This window comes from Colletotrichum costaricense, assembly GCF_030867565.1.
Source record: "Colletotrichum costaricense strain IMI 309622 chromosome Unknown Scaffold_3.1, whole genome shotgun sequence".
Lineage (NCBI taxonomy): Eukaryota > Fungi > Ascomycota > Sordariomycetes > Glomerellales > Glomerellaceae > Colletotrichum > Colletotrichum costaricense.
This window is the reverse complement of record NW_026848232.1, coordinates 1,393,123-1,416,998: the sequence shown is the minus strand read 5'-3', so window position 1 is coordinate 1,416,998 and position 23,876 is coordinate 1,393,123. Positions and strand designations below refer to the sequence as shown.

The window sequence follows — 23,876 nt, the reverse complement described above, 5'->3', positions numbered from 1 at the left end:
CGTGGCCAGCATACTTTCTCCCTCCCTCTCTCCAAGATCAGTCCACACGACCAACCCCTACCCAGGGTTGCCGCGCCTACATTGCATAAGTTTCTCATCCAAATCCAAACATATCCCTCCCCCAAAAGGTTCCATCTCACCGTATCTTCAACAATATGGCGATCGCGGTATGGCTGCCTAACACACCCCCAAACAAAGACCACGTGTCTCTGCAGATGACTTACTGATGCGGTCCCCTCTTCCTTTCGGCGTGAACAGGCTGTCGGTCAAATCTGTTCCACGGCCTCTCTGTCCCACAACCTAGAGCAGTGCGTGAGGCTCGTCGCCAAGGCCGCTGTCGGTGGTGCCAAAGTACGTCCCATCTGTCCGTAACAAAGGGGGCGTCGATATCAAAACACTCGTCTTGTTCCTTTCCTCTCTCTCACCGCAATCCCATCCTGCTGCACATGAGACCTGCAATGCAAATGCAGCCTGAAGCACAAAAATGGCTTCATGTCTGCCTCCTGCCCACCCCCACAGCAACACCACCAACACCAACAGGCGCCGCTCACTGTATTCTTCCTAGGTCCTCTTCCTCCCCGAAGCCGCAGATTACATCGCCTCAAGCCCGCAAGAATCCCTCTCCCTAGCTCAACCGCAGTCCCAGTCCCCCTTCGTCCTCGGCCTCCAGGAAGCAGCAAAGACCCACTCCGTCGCCGTGAACGTCGGCATCCACGTCCCCACAACAGACGCCCAGAAGCCGGCCGTAGCCGTAGACGCCACCACTACCACTCCAAAGCTCCTCAACCGTAGCCTCTGGATCAACGCAGACGGCACCATATTCCAAGCCGCAACCTACGACAAGCTCCACCTCTTCGACTACGGCGCCCTCCGAGAAAGCGCAACAGTCCAAGCCGGCCCCTCCCTCACGGCCCCATTCCCCACCCCGGTCGGCCGCGCCGGCAGCCTCATCTGTTTCGACCTCCGCTTCCCCGAACCGGCCCTCGCCCTGACGCACCCGGGACCCAAGAGCCCCTTCCTCCCTGACAACAAAGGCGGCCACGGCCCCGCCCAGATCCTCCTCTACCCTTCCGCCTTCACCATCCGGACGGGCCAGGCGCACTGGGAGACCCTTCTCCGGGCCCGCGCCATCGAGACGCAGAGCTGGGTCGTCGCCGCGGCGCAGGTGGGCGCGCACAATCCGAAGCGGAGCAGCTACGGCCACAGCATGGTCGTTGATCCCTGGGGCCGGGTCAAGCTGGAGCTGGGCGGCGTGGACGCCGATGGCAGGGCCGAGGAGGGCGCCGAGGGGGCCATTGGCTTTGTCGATGTGGATTTGGACGAGTGGGCTAAAGTCAGGGAGGGTATGCCGTTGGCTAGACGGACGTGAGTTGTGTTTCTTCCCTATCCTTTCCTTTCTATCTCTTTCTCGTCATCTCCCCCCCCCCCCCCCCCCCCCCCCCCCCCCTCCCCCCCCCCCCCCCCCCCCCCCCCCTCCCCCCCCCCTTCACTGTCTACCCCCGTACACTGTACCCCCCCCCCCCCTCCCCCCCCCCCCCCCCCCCTCGCCTCCTTCTTACTCACACCGACCTCCATCTCTTACACGCCCACTTGAGGCTCAAAGTTTTCTCCATGTGAATGACACGCCCCTTCCCCCTAACCCCTCCCCTGGAGGTGCTGTCATTTTTTCTCTCTGGGCAATGAGCATTCCCGTCCCCCCCCGTCACCTAGGATGCCGGGCCCCTCTCCCATCGTGTACCAGCGGGATGGTTTAGCTGATGACCTGAGAGCAGCGATGTGTACCCTGAATTCTGAAGGTCCTCCTTGAGGGTGGGCGTGTGAGCTGTCACATTCCCGGAAAGCAGGGTCAAAGCTGGGATCGCAGGTGTATCCGTAGAGTTACTCGTACTCCGTACATACGGAGTACGCAGTACAGATAAAGGTATTACAGTACAGACCGGTATGGAGAGGGCCGCGGGTCTCGGGAGAAGGGAGGGGGAGTCTAGCAAGCCTCGCCGCCGGGGAGAGGCGGGAGGGAGAGAAGAAGAAGCACGGGTGACCGGTACGGGCGAGTCGAGACGAGCCCTGAGTCCCTGACTGTCGGTAACACCGCAGTGCAGGTCCTTGAGGGCTTGAGGCTCTTTGTGGGAAAGGAATGCTGCAGGGATGAGCGTCCCAACCACTCGGCGCGTCTGTGGATATTCTAGAAGGGTAGCCGCAATGTTCCATAGATTGGGGGCGCCGCCGGTCGAAATGATCAATAGAGATTAGTGTGTAGAAAAATTCAAAAAAGAGGTCCTGGGCTGTATGGGAGTATCCGTACGCACTTTGGCACGAGAGACCGCAAAGGTTACCTTGACCTCCACAAGCAAGACAGGGCCCGTGTTTCGCAGGGTAGAAAGATGAGAAGAAAGAGAGAGAATGACAAACCCACCCCGGTGAGACCCTCACCGAGACAACAATCTCCCTTGGGAGATATGATGTTCTGAATCGATATGGGCCCCGGTTCCAGCGAAACAGTCAACCTACGGCAGAGGCTAGACCGGGTCCCTTGACGGGCTGGGAGGATCGGTTGCATGCCACCGGCAGTTGGCAGACCGAAAGGCCCAATTTCCCAAGAATCCAAACGCCCATGTTCCCCGGTGACCCGATGAGTCAACATCCCAGGATGAATTGTGTTTCCCTGTATCTGTACGGAGAGTACAGAGTATCCGTACACTACGGTCGGTACTGTGTTATTCTGGACTCTCGGCCTTTCCAGCGGGGTTTGCCCACATTGCCAATACCCTTAGCTCACCGGGGGAAGAAGGGGAAGGACGAGCCGTCGGCGGCTTGAGTTGGATCCGTCCCAGCCCTTTGCATTTTTGTAGCATTTAACTCCTCGGCGATGGGGGCGAGAACCCCGTCCGGGTAGCGTACTCCGGATTGCCTATGAGTAGCGTACGGATACACACTAGAGCCAAGGAACAAGAGAAGACCCAACGGTTTTGGGACTGGGGGTTGGTGTGTCTGTCGGTGTGCCTGCCCGCTCCCCATTTCCTGGTGCTGCACTGGTGATCCAGGCCTGGCTTTGTTCGTGTCGTAACTGCTGCGCATGGGTAGTTTCGGTCAAGAAACTCAGGGGTGATGGGTAGACTGCGAAAGTGAGCAATGAGCATTCTCCTCGCGCCGGAGCTGGACCCGTGGTTTGGGTTAATTTTGCCCGGGCACGCGATTTGGGCCCATTGGACGTTAGCAAGGGTTACTGTGTCGGCCCCACGAGAGCGAGAGAGAGAAGGTGAAGAAGGAAAAAGAGGGACGCGCTAGAAGGAAAATCTGAAATTCGAAATAACGTGGTAAAATTAAGAAAGGCAGGAAACGAGATCCGCCTGCTTCAGTTATCCTCAGCTGCCCGGGGGGGGGGGGGGGGGGAACTTGGGAGGGCGTCAGGGCGTATCCGGACGGCGTAGGTACCTCAGTACGTGGCTCCGTTGGGTTCGTCCAAGTCACCGTGCCATTCCCTCCATGGGTATCCATGCGTGATCCATGCAAGATGGATACCGGTGGAGACGGAGCACACTGACGGCAATGTTTCCCACTGGATGAAGACTTGGTCAGGGATCCGATGACGGTTTGAGGGTGTGTGTTGAGTGAAGAAGGAAAAAGAGGGACCTTCTTCCTCCTTCTTTGCTTCTTCCATTTTCCTCCCCTGTCGGCAGCCCTTGGGGCCTTTCAAATAATGCCTCCGGGGATCCGGGGGCCATGCCCCGGCTACAGTGTCCGCATGGCTTGGTGGGGAGAGAGAAGAGAGGCGAGAGAAATGGCGATTTTTGGCAACGGCTATCCGTTTGTTGCGGGGACCTTTTGTCGGCGGAGCTCTCTGATCGGCTTCCTTGAACCTGGGAAGAAGTGAGCAAACCAGAAAAAAGATCCCAAACCGCGGCCCCGGGAAATTTGGCAGTTTGAGATATGCAGAACCTTGCCACTCGTCTTGGCTCCCCGTGAGATTTTCTGCTTCTCCCGGAGCCCCGTCCCCCCCAAGGAGTCCCAGGCTTTGTGGTCAGGCGGTCTATCAAACAGGGCCAAGGCTTTCACTCACCGAATTGGACCCTCATCATCACGCCTTGCGTCCCCATCAAAAGGAACTTCTCGAAGGACAAGCCCTTGTAAGGATAGAAGGCATGGGGAAGAAATTTTTCCAGAGGTTGGGGACGACGCGCAGGGAAGGGAGTATATCGCACCGGTGAGGGAGTTGATGTCCCGGACAGCCTTGAGGCCTGGGCGGTGCAGAAACGGTTGCTGGAGAGAAAGTCGGGATGAAACGTTGGAAGGATGATCTCTGCTTGTCGAAATATCCTGACCCTCTTCACAAGACGGTACCTACCTCTGCCCTATCTCACTCACCTACCTCTCGGTGACGAAGGCAAAGGGGGCGGCGGGGTGGGGGTTTCGCTAACCAGTCGTCTCCAAAGACATCGCGGAGTCAAGTATCGGCGAGACAGAAGAAAGAGACGTAAGGGGACCCGACTACTCGGTCGAGACGTCGCATTTCCCGAAGGGCATGCATCGATATGCGCCCCCCGCCCATCTGCGCCTCCTCGGCCCCCTCCCCCTTTCCCCCCGTTTCGCGAGGCGTAGACCAAAGCCAGACGTGGGATGTTGCACGCGTGGGATGTCCAAACCGAACCGAGCCGGGAAACTGGCACACTGGATGAGGCTCTTTTCTCCTTCCTGGGTTAGAGGGGGTGCAAAGAAGGGTGGTTCACGCTGTCTCATCTTGCTGGGCCGTTTCGTTCACGATGTGGCGTGTACTCAGTCGGGTGGTGGTGTGTCTGCCGCGTGATGATGAGGGCTCGGTGAGCTGAGGCGTGGCCCATGATGTCCGGAATTGGGTATGAGGGGCCGCCGTCGTCGCTATCTCGTCTTGTTTCCTATGCAATTGCCATGCACTTCAAATTGGAAATCAGTTGCGCATACTCCGTACGGAGTACCCACGGCGGATCTGGATGCGCGGCAACGCAGCACAGCGCAAACACAGCCATTCTTCGGCTACGGCCGAGAAGCGTCGAGGAGACAAGCAAGTGGACGAGAATTTGTTGATGACTCGGCAGCTGGTAAACGGCTATTTTGTGCGCGCCGTACGGGTAGCACCGTAGTGATCCGTTTGGCCCGGGAGGCATATCCGGTACGTCGTAGAGATACCCATATTTGATAACCCGGGGAAGGGGGAAAGCTGCAGCAATGACAATGTAGCCCGCCAAACCCGAGTTCGTGTCCCAAAGTGCCGGTACGGATAAGGTGGTGTGTACTTTGTATCCGTAGAGGAGGTTTGCCTTCCGAATGTCATTGGTGTGTGTGTGTGTGTGTGTGTGTGTGAGTGGTTCAATCTCGCGCCTTGCAGATGGCCAATGAGAGACTGGGGGAATGGGATGAACTATCTCGTTGGTGGAAAACCAGACGCAGCATGGGCGTGTTTGCTGCATATGCGGGTGTATGTCTTTTGGTGGTTGTTGACATTGGGCCGTTGGACGCTATTTGATGGCTAGTTACTGACACATAGAGTTGGTACTTGAATGACAGGATTGTTGGTTTGCGCCGACCCGTCAGTTGTCACAATGACGGCAAAGCCAACGTCCAACCAGCGCGATGGAGACATCTGGTGTGATGCCATACCCCTTTTCGAGTAGCTCGAGGGGCGCAAACAACGCGGGTTGTCAATCTTGCGTTTGTATGCAAGACGTGTGTTGTTGACTCGTTGGTGATTAATGATGCAGGGGAAGCCAGCAGATGGACAATTCTCGAGTCAAAACAAGATCAATTTTGAAAATTTTGTTCGATGTGAAAGCCAAAAAAGGAGATCGACAGTTAGCCCCCCTTTTGAGTGTCTCACAAGAAAGAAGAAACAAAACGTTCCCCCTTCCTTCCCTGCATTGCAACTACCGGGAAAGGTCGGCACCTTCTGCAGGTCGCGCAGTTTAGCCGCATGTTCTCTGCAACCCTCTCTTTCCGCGTCGGGTCGGAGCTGAGGTACTTCCCCAGGTAGGTAGGCTCCTCCTGCTCCTTCACCTTGCGAGTCAAGGTGTGAGTGTGTGGGGCCCGTTCGTCCCTTTCCTCTCACCTGGACTTCACCGACCGCTCAGCTTTCTTTCGTCCGAAAAGAAAGTGGATACCCCACCGAGGAGCCCAAAAGGGACATAGCGCGGAGTTCGGTCAATGATAGGCCCGTTTCATCCTCCCTCCGGCCCACCGCGGGCCACTCCCGAACAGCAGCAAAAAGGGAAAGAGAGGGAAAAAAAAAAGAAGGTCCCAGCGCTTTGGTTCCCGGGACGCCGCCGCTGCATTAGCGCCGTGCGAACACACACCCCCCGGCCGATACCTTACAGAGAGCTACAAACGGAAACGCAGTCAGCTCTCACACGCTCCCAAACAGCCTGAACTCACACCACCCCCTTTTTCTTCTTTTCGCTCTAGGGTTTCCACATTTCTTTGGTCTTGACGTTCCCCGGGGCAGGCACGGCACGGCAGGGTGGTGTAAGTGTGTGTGTGTCTGTTCCTGAAATTTCCCCTATTTCATCTTCCAACAATTTGTTGTAATTTTAGTTCATCAAACCCAAAATTTTAGCACCTTGCCTGATTGCGCAACGGGTTGACCACATCATACGGAGCTGCTGTATTTCGGAACTTCCTATCACTTTTGGCACTTGCGCGTCGTCGCGCAGCGCTTCGGCCAAGGCGCGTGTTCGTCCTCCTCCAAACGCGATTGTTCCTGAAGTAAACCCGTCCCAACGTGTCGCCTCCCCGTGCCACGCGTGACTACAGGATAATGTAATAATGTATGGTGTTTCCAATAATACAGACGTATCCGTAAATACTACGTACATCACACAGCGTCGGACCAGTTCAACGTTACAGAACTGAGCGCATCCGGGAACCATCGTCTCGGGGTCGTTGTGTATGCTCTCGTATACGGTATCTTCCCTACGAATACACTCCCAGTATATTGGTTGGACGACGTACGCGATGCGACAATGATGACAGCCAAGCTACCAGGCAACCTCTATCAGCCGTCACACACCTGGGCACCGGGGCTCCTTTTCGGATGTCCCAAGTGCCAATCTACTACTGCACGCACTTTCGCATCGTACCCAATAAACAAATTCCCATTCCATTCATTCATTCATTCACTCACCCAACCCTTTTCAGCTCTCGCGGCTCTCTTCCAGTCTCGGCACATCGAAATCTCGGGGAACCCTACGGCAGTGCTTCCACAACGTCGCATCCGTATGTCGAACTAGCGATGCCCGCAGAGGACGGTAGTGTCACGATAGCGTCATTGTTGATTTGCCCATACACTACACCCCCCCCCCCTTCTTCTCGAATCTCTTCAGGCTCCTATTCCCAGTTCTCTCTCTCTCCCGCGCCCCGGCCCGTACGCAGCCCGGCTCGTAAAACCCATCTTCCGCGTGAGACCGGAGGAAAGTCTAGAAAGTCTACTCCGTAGAAAAGACAGGGCATCACTCGAGAGTCGTAGCCTCCTAGGCTACACAGTACAAAGCCCGCCCCCAAGATAGGTTTTTTTTAGCAGAAAATCAAAAAAACTCCAACGTCACATCCGAACATGCAAAAGGTCTTGGCAAAGAAAGTGGCAGCACTATTTCCACATGGCCAACATCCCATACAGACCATACAGAAAACTTACACGGCACCATCCATGCCATCCGAACGAACCCTTTATCCAAACTCTTTCGCGCCAGACTACGCATCCCAGTACGAGTAACCAACTTGCTTTTCGTCGCTTCCTTGAATACTGAATGAATCCTTCACCTGGATTTTTTTTTTCTCAGATTTTTTTTTTCTACTTATCTGATTGATCATCACCTTGTTCATATTACACCCATGTTCGATCCGTCTTCCCCGGCTGCACGCGCACACGCCCGCAACGCACCGCCATGCAAACCACGATCTACGACACAGCTCAAGAAAAGAAAAGCAATGTGGACTGCATCACCACCATCGCCCGTTTTTTCTTCTTCTTTCTTCTTTCTTTTTCTTTTTTTGCTTTGCCTAGCTTGCCATAGTCCGAAAAGACGACTGCTCAAAAACAAATCACACACCACCACCACTACCACGACCCCTTGCCTCCCCTCGCTCCTCCTCTTAAAAAAAATCAAAAGTCATCCTCGTCTTGTCTCCCGCCATGGTTTGTCCCCCGCTAAATCGATTGACGCTGCAGCGCATAAGCGCCCGGCCGGTTCCCCTCTCTCCCTCGACTAGTTCCGCGTTCCTCAAAGGTCTCTGATCAGACGAAAAGGGGGGGGGGAACACTAGTACCCAAGGTATCCGTACCCAGACACGCCAGAGGAAGACCAGTCTGTCGTAGGTGTGTGGCGGCAGAAAATGGCAGAGGTAGCCGTCACGGAGCAGGCTCCTTTGCTTTCAAAAAGTCTCATTCGACTCGTCCTGTTCGAGTCGCCGGCAGGCACAACACAACGCACGCGCATACATACATACATATATACCTACCATACATACACACAACGTGTCGTCGGCACGCGTCCGCGTCCCCCGTCGATCATGTAAGTCGTCGTAGTTCGCATGCCCCCGTGATGTGTCGTGCCGCTGCTGCTACCTCATGCGTCTTTGCCCAATTCGTTGTCACGCCCATATAGGCATATGATACCAGTCGGTGGTGACCGAATCACCAACTTTTGACTGAGACCCTTCCTTCGTCTTGGCCGAGCACCCGAGGGGGAGGTGTCTAGGTCTAAAGTGAGAATTCTTTCCTCAAGCATGACGATGGGCGGATGGGCGAGAGTCGTCGCATTCCCCCCTTGGCCTAGAACCCCTCTCCCGCATCCCGCATCCGCATCCCGCATCCGAACCCCCCGGCCCCCCGATCTTGTGTGGCTCTCCCCCCTCTCCGTTCCCCTCCCCTATAACACTATCCGATCCTCTACTTTGGGTATTCTAGATACTCTACCGTGACTACCTACACCAGACTAAAACCGAACCGCTCTCTCCCTTCCCTCCCGGATAGACGTCCCGTTGTGTGGGTGACTAGCTCTCTCCCTTTGCCCCCTTACGGCACACCAAGTTGGGGGGAGCAGCCCCCCTGCGATGGGGGAAAACCCTCAGCTACCTATCCTTTAGCTTTCTTTTTGCCATGTCTCGCCGTCCATCGCCTATCCCGAATTCTCCTCTTCTTCCTGAACTGAACTGAATTACTCGAGCATCTCACAGAAGTTCTCGAGTCGAGTCGAATGTGTCGAGCCGCATGGCATGGCATAGCATAGCATGAGCTTCGAGAGCAACCGCCGCCGCCCTCATACGGGGGGTTAAGGAATGCTCTCGTCCAACAAACACCCCTGTCCGTCTCAGATGCATCCTGCACACACTCACACACATCTGCTAGATCTGGAATGTCTCCACGTCAGATTGGGCACTCGCCTAGGTAGGCAGGATCAGATAGGGCTTCAACTCAAATATCGGTGTGCAATGCAAAACAAAAGAGAGAGGTGATGTAATATGATTTTTAAATGTTTCATTGTTTCGAATTTGGATGTCTCCTTTTCCTATGCGCTGGCGCTGTGTAGCTATCTTGGCTCTTATAGATGGCAGAGTACTATACATATGCAGTCTAAAGAGGGCTAAACCCGCGGGGTATCTTCTTTTGTCAATCCCAGAGTCCATCCAAGCCCGCATCGCCCACATATGGACGATCAGCTAGCCGTGGAGCCTCCGGTCTCGAGCACACCATGAGAAAGCAGAAAAAAAAAAAAGAAAATGGGGGAATAATAAAGATGTAGTGGTAGTAAATCCGTCATCGCCATCGCCTTGTTGTTCTGACAAGGGAAAATGAAAAAAGTAGGAAAGCGTTGCTGACATATCCTTGGTGCTCTCGCTCAAACCAGGACCGCGAGGTAGCTGGTTGTGCGTAAAAGTCGACCAAACCTAGAGAATACAGGGGGTAGTTGGTACAAACAAAATGAAAGAAAATGAAAAGTCTATATGCGAATCAGTTCTTTTCCCAGTCCAGTTCCCAGATTTTTTGTAGCCCGTCCCAGAATCGCATTGCCCGAAAGGTGAAAGCAAACAGAAATGAAAAAGGAAAATAGAGATGGAAAAAAAGGAAAACAGGCGCTTGAAGCTGCATGTTTCTTTTGTGCCCTTGTCCGAGAAACCCCATGTAAAAGGAAGATTGTCGTCTCACACCCTCGAATTTGACGGTTGAGGCGGCTGCGAGCCATGTGCGTCGAGGATGGTGGTTGCGTTGTCATGCGTTGCTGCCCGACCAAAGTGCCTGCGAAGCACTCACCGACAGTTTGGAATGGATCCGCCGGGGATATTGTGCCGTCGCCGAGTGTCGTGTCGTAGGACGTCGAGGGCCCAGATGAGGTATGTGAGAGCTGACAGGAAACAAAACGTTTTTGAAAAAAAAAAATTCCCGTCGAAAAGGAGCCAAAGTTCAAGAAACCCAGATCCGTCTATGTTGTAACGCCATGCCCTTTTTTCTTCTCCCTGGTGCAGGTGGGATGAAATGATCCCACAAGCACACAAAATAAAATCGATGCCACATCATGAAAACCGTGTAAGGCGTTCCCATTCGCCTTGCTGCTGGGAAGCAAGTTGTGGCTGCGAGCCGGTATGTTCTAGTCTTGGACAGATATGCGTATTAAATGGTGTATGATGAAATGTTGCGAAAAATCGGCCAGGACGTTTTGGTTGTACAGATGAGGTAGTACAGGTGGAAATGGACCGCCAGTATTAGTAGAGTTGTAGAGGATAAGTATGGGTTGGGTGTGCATGATCGAATAAGACACGCGGTAGCGTAGAGAGTAGGGGGGCGGTTGGATCCTCTCGAGATGTCTCGCGTGGGAAAAATCATCGCGTTGGCCTGAGCCCGCGGACCAGTGGAGATGTGGAATTCGTTCGTCGGATCGTGCTCATGGCACGTCAATTGCGTGTCGCTCATCATGATAATCAGCACGAGGCTGATTTATCGAGGCTTGGGGCGAGGAGGAGGCTTGGGCACTCCAGTCGTGTCGTAGGCACCACGGCCCATGTTGGAGGCGGGAGTGATCTCTCTGACACCCATTTTGAATATTGTAGGTGCTTTCGAAAGCGAGAACTGGTTGGAATTGAGTTTCTTTGAAATCGCTTGTTAGCCATGATTCGATCAAATATCTCTCGAGGGTAGCGAGGACAGAGCGTCAACTTTATACAAGCCAGACGCGACATGACGGTGAAGATGGTTACAGGGCAGTCCGGTGTAGGACATGGGAGTATGCCGCACAAGGTGTAAAAAAATTGGCTAGTGGATGCCGTTGCTGCAACTCTGACTCACAATTTAGAACGTCGTAGTGCGACGTGTTGGAAAGCGGCCTTGAAGACTTGGGTGCGAGTGTCTTCAGGAGATGGGATTGGTGAGAGTTGACGGGGATAAAGAGGCGGTGATGATGCAAGGAGGCCTGGGTATGTTGCCAAATTGGGCGTCACCAATGCTGCTCGGTTGTTTCGCAGAAAATAGGAGGAGCTGAGGCAAAACAGGCGGTCCGGAGGAAGCGAGGGAGTGTATTATCGGCACCGTTGCATGTGGATGGCTCGAGCAGGATGGGCTTTGCGCAGTTGCAGACGATCAAGTCTTTTCTGTCGTGTTGTGGGTGTGCCGTCGGGGGTTGGTTGGATATCGAGACGGTTGGTTGCGCAGGTTTCGGAAAGTCGCTTCTCAATGGGGAATTCCCTTTTGTGTTTTGGTGATATTATTTGATTCGGTTCGGGATCGGGGTCTTGGAATAAACGGGTTCCCTTCTTACGATCCTCTCTGTGAAGCGCAGGTCGCGGAGAGTATTGCCAGGTATGGTAGGCGTGTAAGGTGAGGTGAGGTGCTGTACGGTGCGGAACGAGACGAGACGAGACGAGACGAGGATGGCTTGCTGCAGGTTCTCTCGCTAGTCTACTGAGCTGAGAAACGGGCAACAACTGCTTTGCTGGTGGGTCGCGCGAACTGCTCTTTTGTTTGGAGTGTTGGCAACGTTGGTGGTCCCAGGGACTGCGGTGAGCGTGCAGGAGAAAAGGGGGGCGCGTCTATTGTGTGTGATGGAGCGCGCGCTGAGAGCTGGTGCTGCTGCTGGTTTGATGCTTGTGCGTGGTGGTAAAGCTAGTGGATGCTGGCAAGTAGCGCAGAAAGATGTAGAAGACTGGATGTCGAATGTGAGAGAGATGTAGAGAGACCAGAGCGATGCGCCGTTGAGGAGAGGGGGGAGAGGATGGGAATAAGAAGAAGGATGGTAAGTGAGGATAGGAACTCAGAAGAATGGAAACAGGAGATGACGGATGGGAGGGAGGTGATTAAGAAGGTCTCTCTCTCACACACACACTCTCTCTCTATCTTATTCCAGACGCCCCGAGCGAGAATGGGAAATTTTTTCTCGTTCGCAATGTAAAGTAGGTAATGTAATGTCAGGGCGGGAGCGCAGGGAAGGGGGAGGGGGAGGGTTCATGGGCTACTGGCGCTGGACTGGAACCATGTAAGGCAACTTGCAAGGTGAGGTAGGGCCAGGAAGAGGTAGGTACCTTTTTTTTCCCTTCGGGGCTGTCTGGTCAGGTCCAGGACAGGTCTGGTCTGGTTCTGGTAGGTAATGTTCCTCAGGTTTGGTGGTTCCTTTTTTTCCTTCTCTTTCCAGTTTCCACCCAAAAATTAAAGGGCAAAAAAAAGGGAACCAAGGGAAGGGATGGATGGGGACCAGCATCTTTGGTTGCTGCCGCTGCTCATCCTGCAAGCTGGAAACCGCACCCTCCCCCCCCCTGGGCGAGACGGCTAGGTCCTAAGCAAGGTACCGTGGTACCCAGACGGTAGACCCCAGGCCCCAGGCCCTCCCCTTCATGTTGTCCAGGGGGGGGGGAGGGAAAGAGGGATCATGGATGGAGAGAAAGGAGGACTAGGGGGGGAGTGTGGCATTAGCCAGCCATGAAAGCCACGCCAGGCCCTGGCCTTCCTTGCAAGATGCCCCGTCCCATGCCACGCCACGCCATGCCATGCCATGCCTATGCCAGGTACCCGTACTCCGTACCGGGCCCCAAAAGTGAAGAGGCGTTTTGGGTACGAAGCAAGGTACCTTGGCTGGTCCTCTGCAATGCTGCATACCTGTAGATAGTGCGTACCCAACTTTAGCTACCCGTACGTAGCCCGTTTTGTGCCTGGCACCTTGCCTTACTGCGTACCCGGCCAAGGTATCTATTTGCTGCTCTCAGAGGATGAGCAAAGTGAACACACTTCAGGCAAGCCAAACGGGTATCCTTGCTCCATGCCGATAATCAGGTACGTATGGATGATCTTGACTGCCCCTGGATATATCCGTACATAGCATGCAAAGAACGAGGGAGAGCAAGAGATCGAGATACCTAGACAGCTGAACAATTCCGCTTGTTCCTGGGTTCGATGATTGTGCGTAGTACCTTAGTTGTTGCCCAGAGGCGAAGGCGAGGAACGCAACAAGATCAAAGTACAGAGTAGAGTTAGGTTAGGTAGCGGCTACCTCACACCCGCTTCTTCCTCCTTAGGCTATCGGGGAGCTCCTGGAACTGCACCAATCGAGACTAGAGCCGTGCCGTGGCTTCTCGCCGGTGGTGCGCACTGCGTGACTGCGCAAGCTTTGGTGTGGCAGCAGAGAGAGCGAGAAAGAGTCAGGTCTCAACGTCTCAGGGCATTTGGTCTCCTTTTGCCTTTCAGGGAGAGAGTGACTGAAATGATGAAATGCCCTAGCCCGACCAACGTGAGGCGGCGAGGTGAAGCAACTTGTATGGTGCTTACCTTACCTTACTTACCTCACCATACTTTTCCGTGTCCTATTTTCAGGTCCAAGTGCCTGTCTGTCTGTCTGTCCACTACCTACTCGTCTCGCCGCTTGTCCCCAGTCCACCTATCCCGTACCTAGTATTAGCTGCTGATCCTACTTTGCGCCAGCTGGTTTTCTGCCAGCACTTTACTGTTGAGGCCCAACCAACATGGTTCATGTCTGCACAACTGGCGCGACCCGGGGAGAAAATTCAATGGCGAAGCGGCCAAAATCGCGGCCTTGGAAAGGAAAGAGATGGTACGAAAAGGAACCCGAGAAAGAGAAAAACAACAACAAGAAGAAAAGAGAGAAAAAAAGACAATGCGCCAATGCAAAAGGGTCTGCGATGACTGCTTCCCGGTACATTGGGCTGGTCCACAAGCATGAGAAAGAGTACTTCCTACAGGGCTCCTCATGTAACAGGGCACCTGCACCGCATCGCCGGTACGGATACCGTGTCTACTCCGTATGTACGCAAAGTATCAGTCCATGAGGCATCCTGACCACAAGAGCATCCGCAATGGAAGTGAATCACATCCATCCGCTTGGGGCAGCCAGACCACTGACCAGCAACTAAGGTAACTTCTATCCCACAAGAAGGACCGCCGAAATCGAAGATGGGGAAAGGGAGAGAGTACGGAGTACGCACTACGCAGCAAGAGAAAGATACTTACCTTGAGCCTGGTGCCCCGTATTGGACGGCAGTGAGGTCAGGTATCCACCGCTAGGTGCATGGAACGTCAACGCCGAGGTTCCTTTTGCCGGTACGTATCGCTCCGTCCGTCCTCACCTTAGGCTCACCGGAACACTTGGTTTTCGTCCCCGTCTCCATCTTTGCTAGCAGCTTGCGGCTTGCCCTTCTGCTTGTCTCCTGCTGCGCATCTGCACTGACGGTTGTCGCCCCTACCAGGGTCTTCCTGAGATACCACGGAGAGCAGGGGTCATTGGCCTCCAGGGGTGCACTCTATCCGACCAATTCATCCATCCGTCCACCCATCCACGCATACATGAATGGTGACGGACGACTGGCGGACGAGCCTCGACGTTGCTTCCAATCCACGTTGCCATGCTGCTGATTGCTGTGTGTGTGTGTGCGTGTGTATGTACCGATATTCGTATGTGTCCCTCCCATGCATGCTTGCATGCCTCTCTCCCTCCATGCCTCTCTCCCGCACTTCACCTCTCCCAGGCTTCTACTTCCACCTCCAGAGCCTTTACTCAAACGCAGCGCCTGGAGAGAACCCTTGTTCTACCTGCTGCCGACCTGTCATTCTGCCGCGATCCTTAGCGCATGTTTTCGCTGCAACCCGATTCAAAACGCTGCTGTCGCATGCTTTGCCAAAGACTTTCTGTTTAGTCAGTCGCATCCTTTAATTAGCTTCGCCCTCACGGCTCACTTCAGCTCAGCTCAGCTTGGCTGTGTATGTGTGTGTGTGTGCACAGCATTCATCGGAGCCGGTGCTGCGGTAAACAAAAATAGCTGCTGGCCATGCGTCATGTCGTGTTAGTTGGAGGGGGAAATCGCATTCAGGAGGAAAAGGGAAAAGAATAGAGAGTCTGGATGCTTTTGCAAGCTTGGTTCCCGATATCCCTTCACACGCGAAGAGAGAAGGGGGGAAAACTTGCTCGCTTGCCAAACTTGCTGCACACCCTCTCTTTCGCTTTCTCGTCTCTTCTTCCGCCCATTCTTGCTTATTGTTGCAAGGCTCTCCCATCTTTGCATTCTGATGAGGGCTGCACGTCCCGTCTGACTCTCACGACTCGGGCGGGTGTGGGCTCTAGCTGCGGGCCAAACCGAAGCAGCAATGTGAACGAAGGGTCGCATTATACGGAGGCATCCATGCCGATGGTTCTCGGTGATTACAACTTTGTGTGTCGCGTTCCCTGTGATGCCTTCGTCGGACAGCCATGGCCAGGCCCAGCCTGACAGCACCGATATGCTGCTATTGTCCATGTGTGACTGTCCGACTCAAGATGCTGAGCGTCAATCCTACTGCCTCGTACATTCCATCCCTTGGTTCCTCGAGCAGCTTGGGCGGCCGGCCGGCGACGACGACCCGGGCGTGTCACACTTCTCCCTGCCGTGCTCCTCATTTCGGGAGGGGAATGGTAACAGCGATCCGTTGCCCATCGTCACGCCTCCTCGCGTCGCTGAGCCCGTGCCCTCTCGGTGAGCACCGTCATATCCAAGCACTCGAGATTAAACATCCTAGCTGCTCCTTTTGCTTCTTCCGCTTGCTAGTTCCCATTGCTTCGCTTCAAAAATTTCTTCCCAGCTGTCATTCGGGGACAGCTTGTCGGGCAAGGAAAAAGGCGTGACCAAAATTTCGTCCGTATATTCGCTTCGATCCGCGCCTCTTCCGTCGGCTGATTCATCATAATTGTTGTCGTCTGCAAAGTGTTCATTTGCTTCTTATATGCGGAACTGGTGCTATTACGCCGGACACGAGGACAGGCCGCGGAACTGGCCTCTGTTGTTTGAGCCTTGGGATTGTCCCGTCGGACGAAACACCTTGAGAGGCGGCTAGATCCAGCATGTTCCGTCAATAACCAATCCATGGCATGCAACCAGCCAATTCCCAGTTCATTTTCGAGGCTAGTGTGCGACCTATCCGTCGTGCCTCGCGATGAGCCACAGCATCTTATAATTCGTTCCCGTCCTGGGTCGGTGCTTACAACACCATCCTGTGTGTTAGACCCACGTTTTTGCATTTTGCACCCTCCCAGAGCCGACCTTTCGCGTCCCCTTTGGCCAGTTTGCTGGCGGGAATCAGATCAATGGCTCTGTCAAATTCACGCAACCTGGAAACCTCGTTCTACCACAGAATGGGGAGGTTCTGCGCGCCGTGGCACACTCGGGAACGGGGACAAGACAACCGCTGACAGTGAATCGACTGTCGACCACGCTGCAGTGTAATGTTGAACCTGCAGGTTCCAGAAAAGTTTAACCATGTGTCGTCATCATCGCGAAACACGAACTCAATATCTCGCGATCCAAAAGGAATTATTGACGGCCGCTCGGAATCCTCCAAAGTTTTCCCAGCGGCCGCGGAACGACGGCTGAACGGGCGACACTCGGTCAGAGGTACACGGGCAATATGGGACTTTGCCAATGTTTCTTGGACGGTACGCAGCTGTGCACCAACATATCAACGGATGGCAACTGGCATGCGGTCCAAGATCCGCTTAGCCAAGACATTGATCAACTTACTGAATCGTCAGAAACCTGACGGTCCGCCCGTCCTAACGTGTACCTTCTTGTCTCTTCTGACTAGATAGGTGACGGGTTTTCCGTTCCGGTGCCGGCCGGTTTAGAGATGTAAGAATGAGCTTCTGCCACAAAGCGATGCGAGGATTTGCGTCAGTTCTCATATCCGCAAATCTCTAGTATCCGGAGAACCGACAGCTCCTGTGCGATTGACAGTGAGAAAGAGAGCATTAGATAAGGTAATCGGCCTCCCTGTCAGCCGATGCGCAAAGTAGGCACAAATGCGTCAGTTGATTGGGCACATCGTCTGAACTCTTCGGGCTCGGCTTGTCTAGTCTGTGAAACTCAGTCGATGATTCCGATTGTCAGTATCTCTTTGGGAGTGAGGCAATTCTGATTTCTCAGGGACATAGGGTGCAAGACGGGATGAGCAGGGGGACTTGGTGGCGATCTTTTAACGGTGCATCCTTGAGCATGCTTCCGAGGCAAAAACAAGAATTCCCAATGTCCTCTCTTGATGGAGGCGATCGCTCGGTGATACGGTGGTTAGGTGGGTAAAAGGCCTTTAGGCCAGCGACCTTCCGTGTCTGTCACCTCCGAGTAGTAGGTGAGCATCGCGTCAGGAAGATCCGCGGCGGATTTCTCACTAGCCTCTCCCACCGTGAAGCCCCTCAGACGAAGATCAGTCCGCGGTAAGACTGTTTCATCTAACAACGATCGCCACGGCCTCTGTTCTCAATACGGCATGTAACAGACTTGCTGGCAAGCGACCAAACACTGACCGCTCGCCCAAAGGAGACAAGCAGGCGACGGGCTTCAGTGGTTGCATGGAGCGAGCGGATCGCTCCCGTCCGCTCGCGCAGCCAATGTCATCGAGGTGGCACACCAGTCTGGTGATTTGCAGAAACGCCGGTTTTGTGAGTACTTGGCGACTTCACTATTGCAAAGCACAGATCCGTTTCCTATCGCTGATTGCTTTTTGACTGCGCCTTTCTTGGGAAGAATTCGCTTTGGCGCCGTGATAATACATTGCCTTTAGTATAATCGAAACTGATGCGGTGATGAATCCGTGGCTGTGACATGGATTGGCCACAGTAATGAAAAGCTTTGTCGCTGGAAACACGTTTCTCATCTCATGTCGAATTCGCGGCGATTGTGCATGCAAACCAACGATCTCCCTGTCACAAATGATGATTTAGGGAGAGGGCGAGGCAGCGGCAGCGGCAGGGTTCCCAGTTACCGGGCAGAGTATTTTGTACGGTAACTGCAGTCTCTCATGCCAAGTGAATCGTTTGGTAGATGGTGGCCTACACGATCAATCATCACCTCTATCATTGTCAGCATTCCAAAAATGACAGGTGAGCAAACCTCTCGTTCAAGACGGGCTTGGCTTGCTGGGGAACGAACAGCAGCCGCAAACAACCATGTTTCCACGGGAGGCAAGGTACGACAACGTCCGTCGCCTTTGTTGTCTCTCGTCTCGGTAGCCATCTCGCGTAGCGTTGTGTCCCCATTGCTCCAAATCGGCGGACGAGACAACTTTCCCATCAATCAATCTGGAACCCTGCAGACGTCGCCTTTCTCTATCGTAATGTATTCGTAGCTGTCATTGCGCTGCGGTCGTTTGTTCGCATACCCCTCGGCCCCTTCCATGTCGCGCGGCCAAGGCTTCCCTGTCTGACGTCCTATTCAGGGACCTTTGTTCGCCCCTAGGGCTCGGTGACAGGGACCCGAGCACTGTCCTTACAGTGAACTTCTGCTGCATCGAAGCCTTCCAGAAGCTGTGGAAGCATGGAAGCATAAGGTAAAGTAGGCTTGGAAGCCCTGCAGTAGCCCTCGCCCCTTCGGGAACTGGCTCAGTACAGGAAACCCGCCGTTGGGGTTGAGAACCCCCTGGTAAAAGGGTGGGTAAGAAGTGCCTCCTCCACCTAGCAAGTCCACTCGGTAATATGTACTATGGTACTTCGCACCGTGTTGTCTTTTCCCCGGGAATGCTGATTGCACTGTGTGTTTCAAGGATCCTCGCGGGATCGTGGCCCGGTCTGTTGGAGCTCTCGACACCGGGCCCTGGAGGCTGGTTGGTGCTGGTATCCAAGACGCCCTGTCGATGGCCTGGAGAATAGGTATCCGGGCAGCTGGTTCTCGGGGGAGGATACCTTGCGGCCGAGAGCAAAAGGTTGATGGCCCGCCGGGTGTGGTCTGAGATAAATCAGCGTTTGCTGAGAAACAGGCCTGGTAAAGCAAGTTGCGACCTGACGAGTTCCTACAGCACCCATATCCATACGTAGGATGACGGTTTGCCATAGGTGGAGGAACCTGCCGCGGCAGGGCAATGTCATGGTACACGTGTCCAGACAAATGCGGTACGTACTGCCCTGTTGTTCCCGTACCGCTCAAAGCAAGGTAATCAAAACTGTTGGCACCGCCGTTCCTGCATTAGCCCATTCGCCGGCTCGGGTCTGCTGGGGGAAATATGCGATGAAACAGGGGTAAAATTGTGACCCTCCTCGGTTGGATACCGAGGAACCGGTCATCCATCATTAAGAAGCTCATGCTTCCGCCCCCTTTTCGGCAGACCAGTTGCTGTTGAACGTGAGCCGGTGGCTGCAAAGCTTCTCGTCTTGATGGCCGCCTCAATGTCCTCCAGACAAATGGTCGCAATATGTGTTGCTTTCCGATTCATCGTTCGCGAGCAGATGACGCCCAACGATGCTCGCGTACTCATGCGTGCAAGTCCCGTTGCATTTGAGGTCAATCATGTGACATTTGTGGCAAAGAGGGTGGTGCCCTTGCTGGCCGGTCAAACGGTATCCCGAGGTCTGATGAGGTTACACCTTGTCAAAGCCCAACCCAACCCAACGGTGAGGACCTGCCACCACTTCGGCTAGCTCCACCAAGCCATGTGTAACGCGCCTCCGTCCATAATTCCGCATGCTGGGCTGGCGGATGAAGCCGTGATCCTTTGTGCCCACCTTTCGTGGCTTGCGATCCCACGACCAGCGGCAGACGCCGACTCAAGGTGATCAGATTGGAGCGAATTTCAACGTCCAGGAACCTTGCAGACAAGGCTTTCGTTGCCGGGCACTTGGGACCAACGGAAAATTTGAAGGAAAACGGCCCTTTTGGCGACCCCAGCCATGCTGGTATGGCGACAGGGTGTGTAGGGAGCATGAACTTCATCGCTGGTCGGGTTTTGGTGGGTGCCACGTTTGGTGAAGGACTCTGCGGAGTACGAAGCCTGCCCCGGAGCCAGTTCCGACCAATTGCCCACAGCGTGGATCTCTCTTCAACGGGGCCAGCGCCACGTACGTACTCTAGCCGCCGAGACTGAGTTGTCGGTGAAGGTTACCCCTAATCTCTGTAAAAACTATGCTGTGTTCAAGCTTCATAATGACCCGAAGGTCAAGGTGTCGAGTTGGTGCAGGGCCCCTAGTCTGGCTGAGGGGGTACGGAGATCCCGTCTCGATCATCCGGTGAAGAGCTCGTATACTAAGGGACACCGAGACCACAGTGGATATTGATAGCGGATCGAGTTGGCTATTGAAAATTTGATCTCCAAACTCTTCTGAGGGCTGTCTCGGTGAGCAAGACCGCGACGTAGCTGTATTCAAGCGCGGAGACTGAGTAGGCGCTGCCCAGGAAGCCCTAGTGCTGCGGCCCGGGGACTTCCTAAGGCAGTAGCGCAAGTTTGTTACAAAAGACAGAGATTAGTGATGGACATTCTGTCGCTCACCGCAGATGCTCGTGACCTGGCCAACTGGTTCGCGAATTGCTGAGAGGCGTAAAAGAATTATAGAAGTGTCGTATATTCGCACTACCCGTACTGCGTACATACTCTCGAGAGTCAACGGGAACCGTGCATCCACTTTTGCGATGCTGAAAGATGGGTCTAGCGAGGCTATGGAAGGGTTCCAGAAGCTTTCTCCTTGGGCGAACGCAGAGAGTTTGAAGCGACAGGTCATGACTCAGCCCTGTCGTTTGAGCCTGTAGCGAAGGTACTTGTAGTTATCCGTGTCTGCCTACAGATAGGGATAGTGTTGCTGAGTATGGAGTGGCATTGGCTGCACAGACCACACGGCATTTTGGAAGTCTCGAACCGGCTGATTGCGACTGGCCCAAGTTGATGAGGATGTTCGGAGACGAACTCTATGGCGAGTCAGACCGGGCACCTACGTGCTGCGGCTGGAAGCGAGTGAACGTTTCTTCGCATGGCCAGTTCGGTCAGCTGCATCGGCAACGTTAGGTATCCGTAGTGGCATCCTCAAAGACATGCGGTGAAAGGCTTGCATCCTTGACGATTCGAAAAGGTCCATCATCCATTATCCATGATGAGCTTGCTCGTCTGGCGTCTGTGAGCGTCGAAAGCCAGACGGTGTGAAGGGCTTAGGGCACAGCAATCAAAGTTCAACAACAAGCCACTTGCTTGCTGAAGTTGATTGCCGAGTGGGTGGTTGGTGCTAGCTGTATTCGTACTGGCTGTGGGCTGTCACAAAGGTGCCGTTAAAACCTAGTCGGGGATGAGATGGGACGGAGGGATGGGGATTGACCTCGTGGCACCGGGGAAGGTGTTCCGCCTGGTGAGCGCGGGAGTCTGCCGGTGAGGGATCCATGATGCATCTCAGAAGCGGTGCGTTGCGATGCGGTTTGGTGTGGAAAGGGTGGAACCAGAAGCAGCAGCTCAAGCTGTGACCATGACCATGTGGTGACAGCATTGCAATGGTGATTGTCGTGTTGGCCCTTTGGGACCCTGGGCGGAAGCGTATGCAATTTTAAAAATTTTCTCGTCTTTTTTGATGACAACAACCCGGGGATCCTCAAGCTCAGACGGCAGACCGAACTTTGCTGGGTCACAGGTGTGGTGGTGGTGGTGGAGCCCTGTAACCGGCTCTCGTTTGCGTCACCCCCCGTCCCAGAATTGTTCGCTTGTTCTTCTGGAAAATAGGATCTGCGGTGTCACCCTGCCCGAGGGCATATGGATCATGTTTGCGGGGCCGAGAAAATGTGTCTTCTGTTTGGGACAGATTGTCGCATCGGCGTCGTCTGGGGGAGGGTTTTGAGATGATGGATCTTTGCGGATTTCCCTCTCATGGGGATGCGAATGGAAGTGAGGACAGGAGGAGGGAAAAAAAGGGGGCAAGCCGACAGCAGCAAATGTGAGCAAACAGCATGTGAAGATTGCCCTAGAGTAAGGTATCTGATGGATAAGGAATGGAAAGGAAGGGGTACACCGTACCTTACGGCCACGGATATTCAATCAATCAAAGAAAGGCGCAAAGGTGTGAAGGTGTGACGGATACCCGCCCACACCTTCCTCTAAGGTACCACTTCACCGAGGGCAACAGCCGCACACTTACCTAAGGTACCTACCTCTCCAAGGTAGGTTCCGTCCACTTCTCTACCTTCCATTTGGCTTGCGTCACCTCTACGGAAGCGAATGAGAAGGTGCTACGTAACCGTCTTTTGCCGGGCCGTGCCTACCTGCAGCCGGTTGTTGTTGCTGTTCCTGCTGTTGTTGTTGACCTCAAGGTTGCCTGCCATTGCCGGTTTTGTTGACTTCCATTTACCCAACAGAGGACGGGAGGGACACCTCGCGGCTCGACGTCGGAAGGAACCCATAATCGAAACACTTGGAGGCTGGAACTGCGCACTTTCTTTTTGGGACCAAGGTCAAACATCTCGCTCTCGTTGCCTCACCGAAGTAAGGCAAGGCAAGGTAAGAAGAGATTGCTCGGCGTTCCCTGCAATCTGTAAATCCATCGTCACCGAGGTGAGCCCGTATACGGAGTACCGTGTACCAAGTATTGAATATACACGCGAGGTAAAATCGGTGGATGGGAATTCGATCCTGTTCTCCACCACCAACATCTGCTGAGAGTGTGCCGAGGATCGAAGACAAGTCTGACAGGTGCTTTCTTCTTCCATCGCTGAGCATGCCTGATTCCCAAGCACTCGCTTCGATGGATGGAGAAAAGAAAGAACCGAGCTTGTCGTCATATCCCTCGGCTGTGAGTCCACATACGAGCTCGTCGCCGGCCGGCTCAATCTGACCTTCCCCCCGTTACTGGTGACCACCGTACCCACCGCCGCCAACCACCCAGTGGACAAATCGTGGTGTGACTCCCTGTGTGTTTCGACGTCTACTGCCTAAAATAGGAAAATCAGAAGGCAATTTTCAGATACCATTGGCGTGTGTGACAGTACATCTCTGGATTACCTCAATGGAACAAAAATCAGCCTTGAGTTGGTTCACAGGATGTGGGTTGGATGTCTTGTTTCTCTAAAGACTTGGATACCGAATCCTCGAAATATGGCATCTATCTTTCGCAAATCAAGACCCTAAAACCTGTATCTACCGAGTAAATTAGCCCAAAAGAGGATTTAAACATATCCTCACCTTCACCCTACCCCAGCTAGTGTTCTGCTTGCGATGTTCTTGAAATGCATCGTAAGGAGCAGCCCTATGCTTGAGAAGCGGGGTTAAGCCTTCAGACACAGGGTGAATGTGGATGAATGTCTACGGAGAAGAAGAACCAGGATATATAGATATATAGATATACATTGTGCCATATGCGTGTAGTCACACGTTGGACGGGAGAGTCTGCCTCATCTGGGATGGCTTATGAGCTTTTATAAACTGGACTCGTCTACAACCACCTGATTACACTGTTAACGACAATTAATTTTTCATCATCAGTTTCAGTCCATAGGCACAAAAGCTGCCCACATTGCTATCATGTGAATGGATGCTGGTGAAGGTCTGGCATGATATAGGCGGTTGGCGGACTTGGACTTGAAGGGTGGGGGGGGGGGGGGGGCTATGCTTCGACGAACATGAGATGAATTAGAGGTTGTGATAGCCCGCCCAGGAAGTAAAT

General features: G+C 53.9%; 5 protein-coding genes across 5 annotated transcripts; 1 reads left to right on the top strand and 4 right to left on the bottom strand.

Annotated features, from left to right (window-relative positions):
* Nucleotides 1-155: 155 nt before the first annotated feature.
* Nucleotides 156-1,369, top strand: CCOS01_03275 (carbon-nitrogen hydrolase; the record flags this gene model as incomplete). The annotated part of the gene is made up of 3 exons (XM_060451461.1): nt 156-167; nt 259-351; nt 566-1,369. The coding sequence occupies 3 exons, from the start codon at nt 156-158 to the stop codon at nt 1,367-1,369; spliced, it is 909 nt and encodes a 302-aa protein (XP_060317726.1).
* Nucleotides 1,370-3,433: 2,064 nt separating this feature from the next.
* On the bottom strand, nt 3,434-4,158 carry CCOS01_03274 (uncharacterized protein; the record flags this gene model as incomplete). Its single annotated transcript, XM_060451460.1, has 2 exons — nt 3,434-3,857; nt 4,058-4,158. Coding segments are annotated over 2 exons (525 nt in total), but the record flags the coding sequence as incomplete, so codon positions are not given.
* Nucleotides 4,159-4,889: 731 nt separating this feature from the next.
* CCOS01_03273 (uncharacterized protein) lies at nt 4,890-5,614 on the bottom strand (the record flags this gene model as incomplete). The annotated part of the gene is made up of 2 exons (XM_060451459.1): nt 4,890-5,435; nt 5,513-5,614. The coding sequence occupies 2 exons, from the start codon at nt 5,612-5,614 to the stop codon at nt 4,890-4,892; spliced, it is 648 nt and encodes a 215-aa protein (XP_060317724.1).
* Nucleotides 5,615-9,962: 4,348 nt separating this feature from the next.
* On the bottom strand, nt 9,963-10,235 carry CCOS01_03272 (uncharacterized protein; the record flags this gene model as incomplete). Its single annotated transcript, XM_060451458.1, has 1 exon — nt 9,963-10,235. The coding sequence occupies one exon, from the start codon at nt 10,233-10,235 to the stop codon at nt 9,963-9,965; it is 273 nt and encodes a 90-aa protein (XP_060317723.1).
* A 719-nt stretch (nt 10,236-10,954) lies between these two features.
* CCOS01_03271 (uncharacterized protein) lies at nt 10,955-22,539 on the bottom strand (the record flags this gene model as incomplete). The annotated part of the gene is made up of 3 exons (XM_060451457.1): nt 10,955-11,104; nt 13,783-13,803; nt 22,480-22,539. 3 exons carry the CDS (start codon nt 22,537-22,539, stop codon nt 10,955-10,957), a joined length of 231 nt encoding a protein of 76 aa, XP_060317722.1.
* Between the last annotated feature and the right edge of the window lie 1,337 nt (nt 22,540-23,876).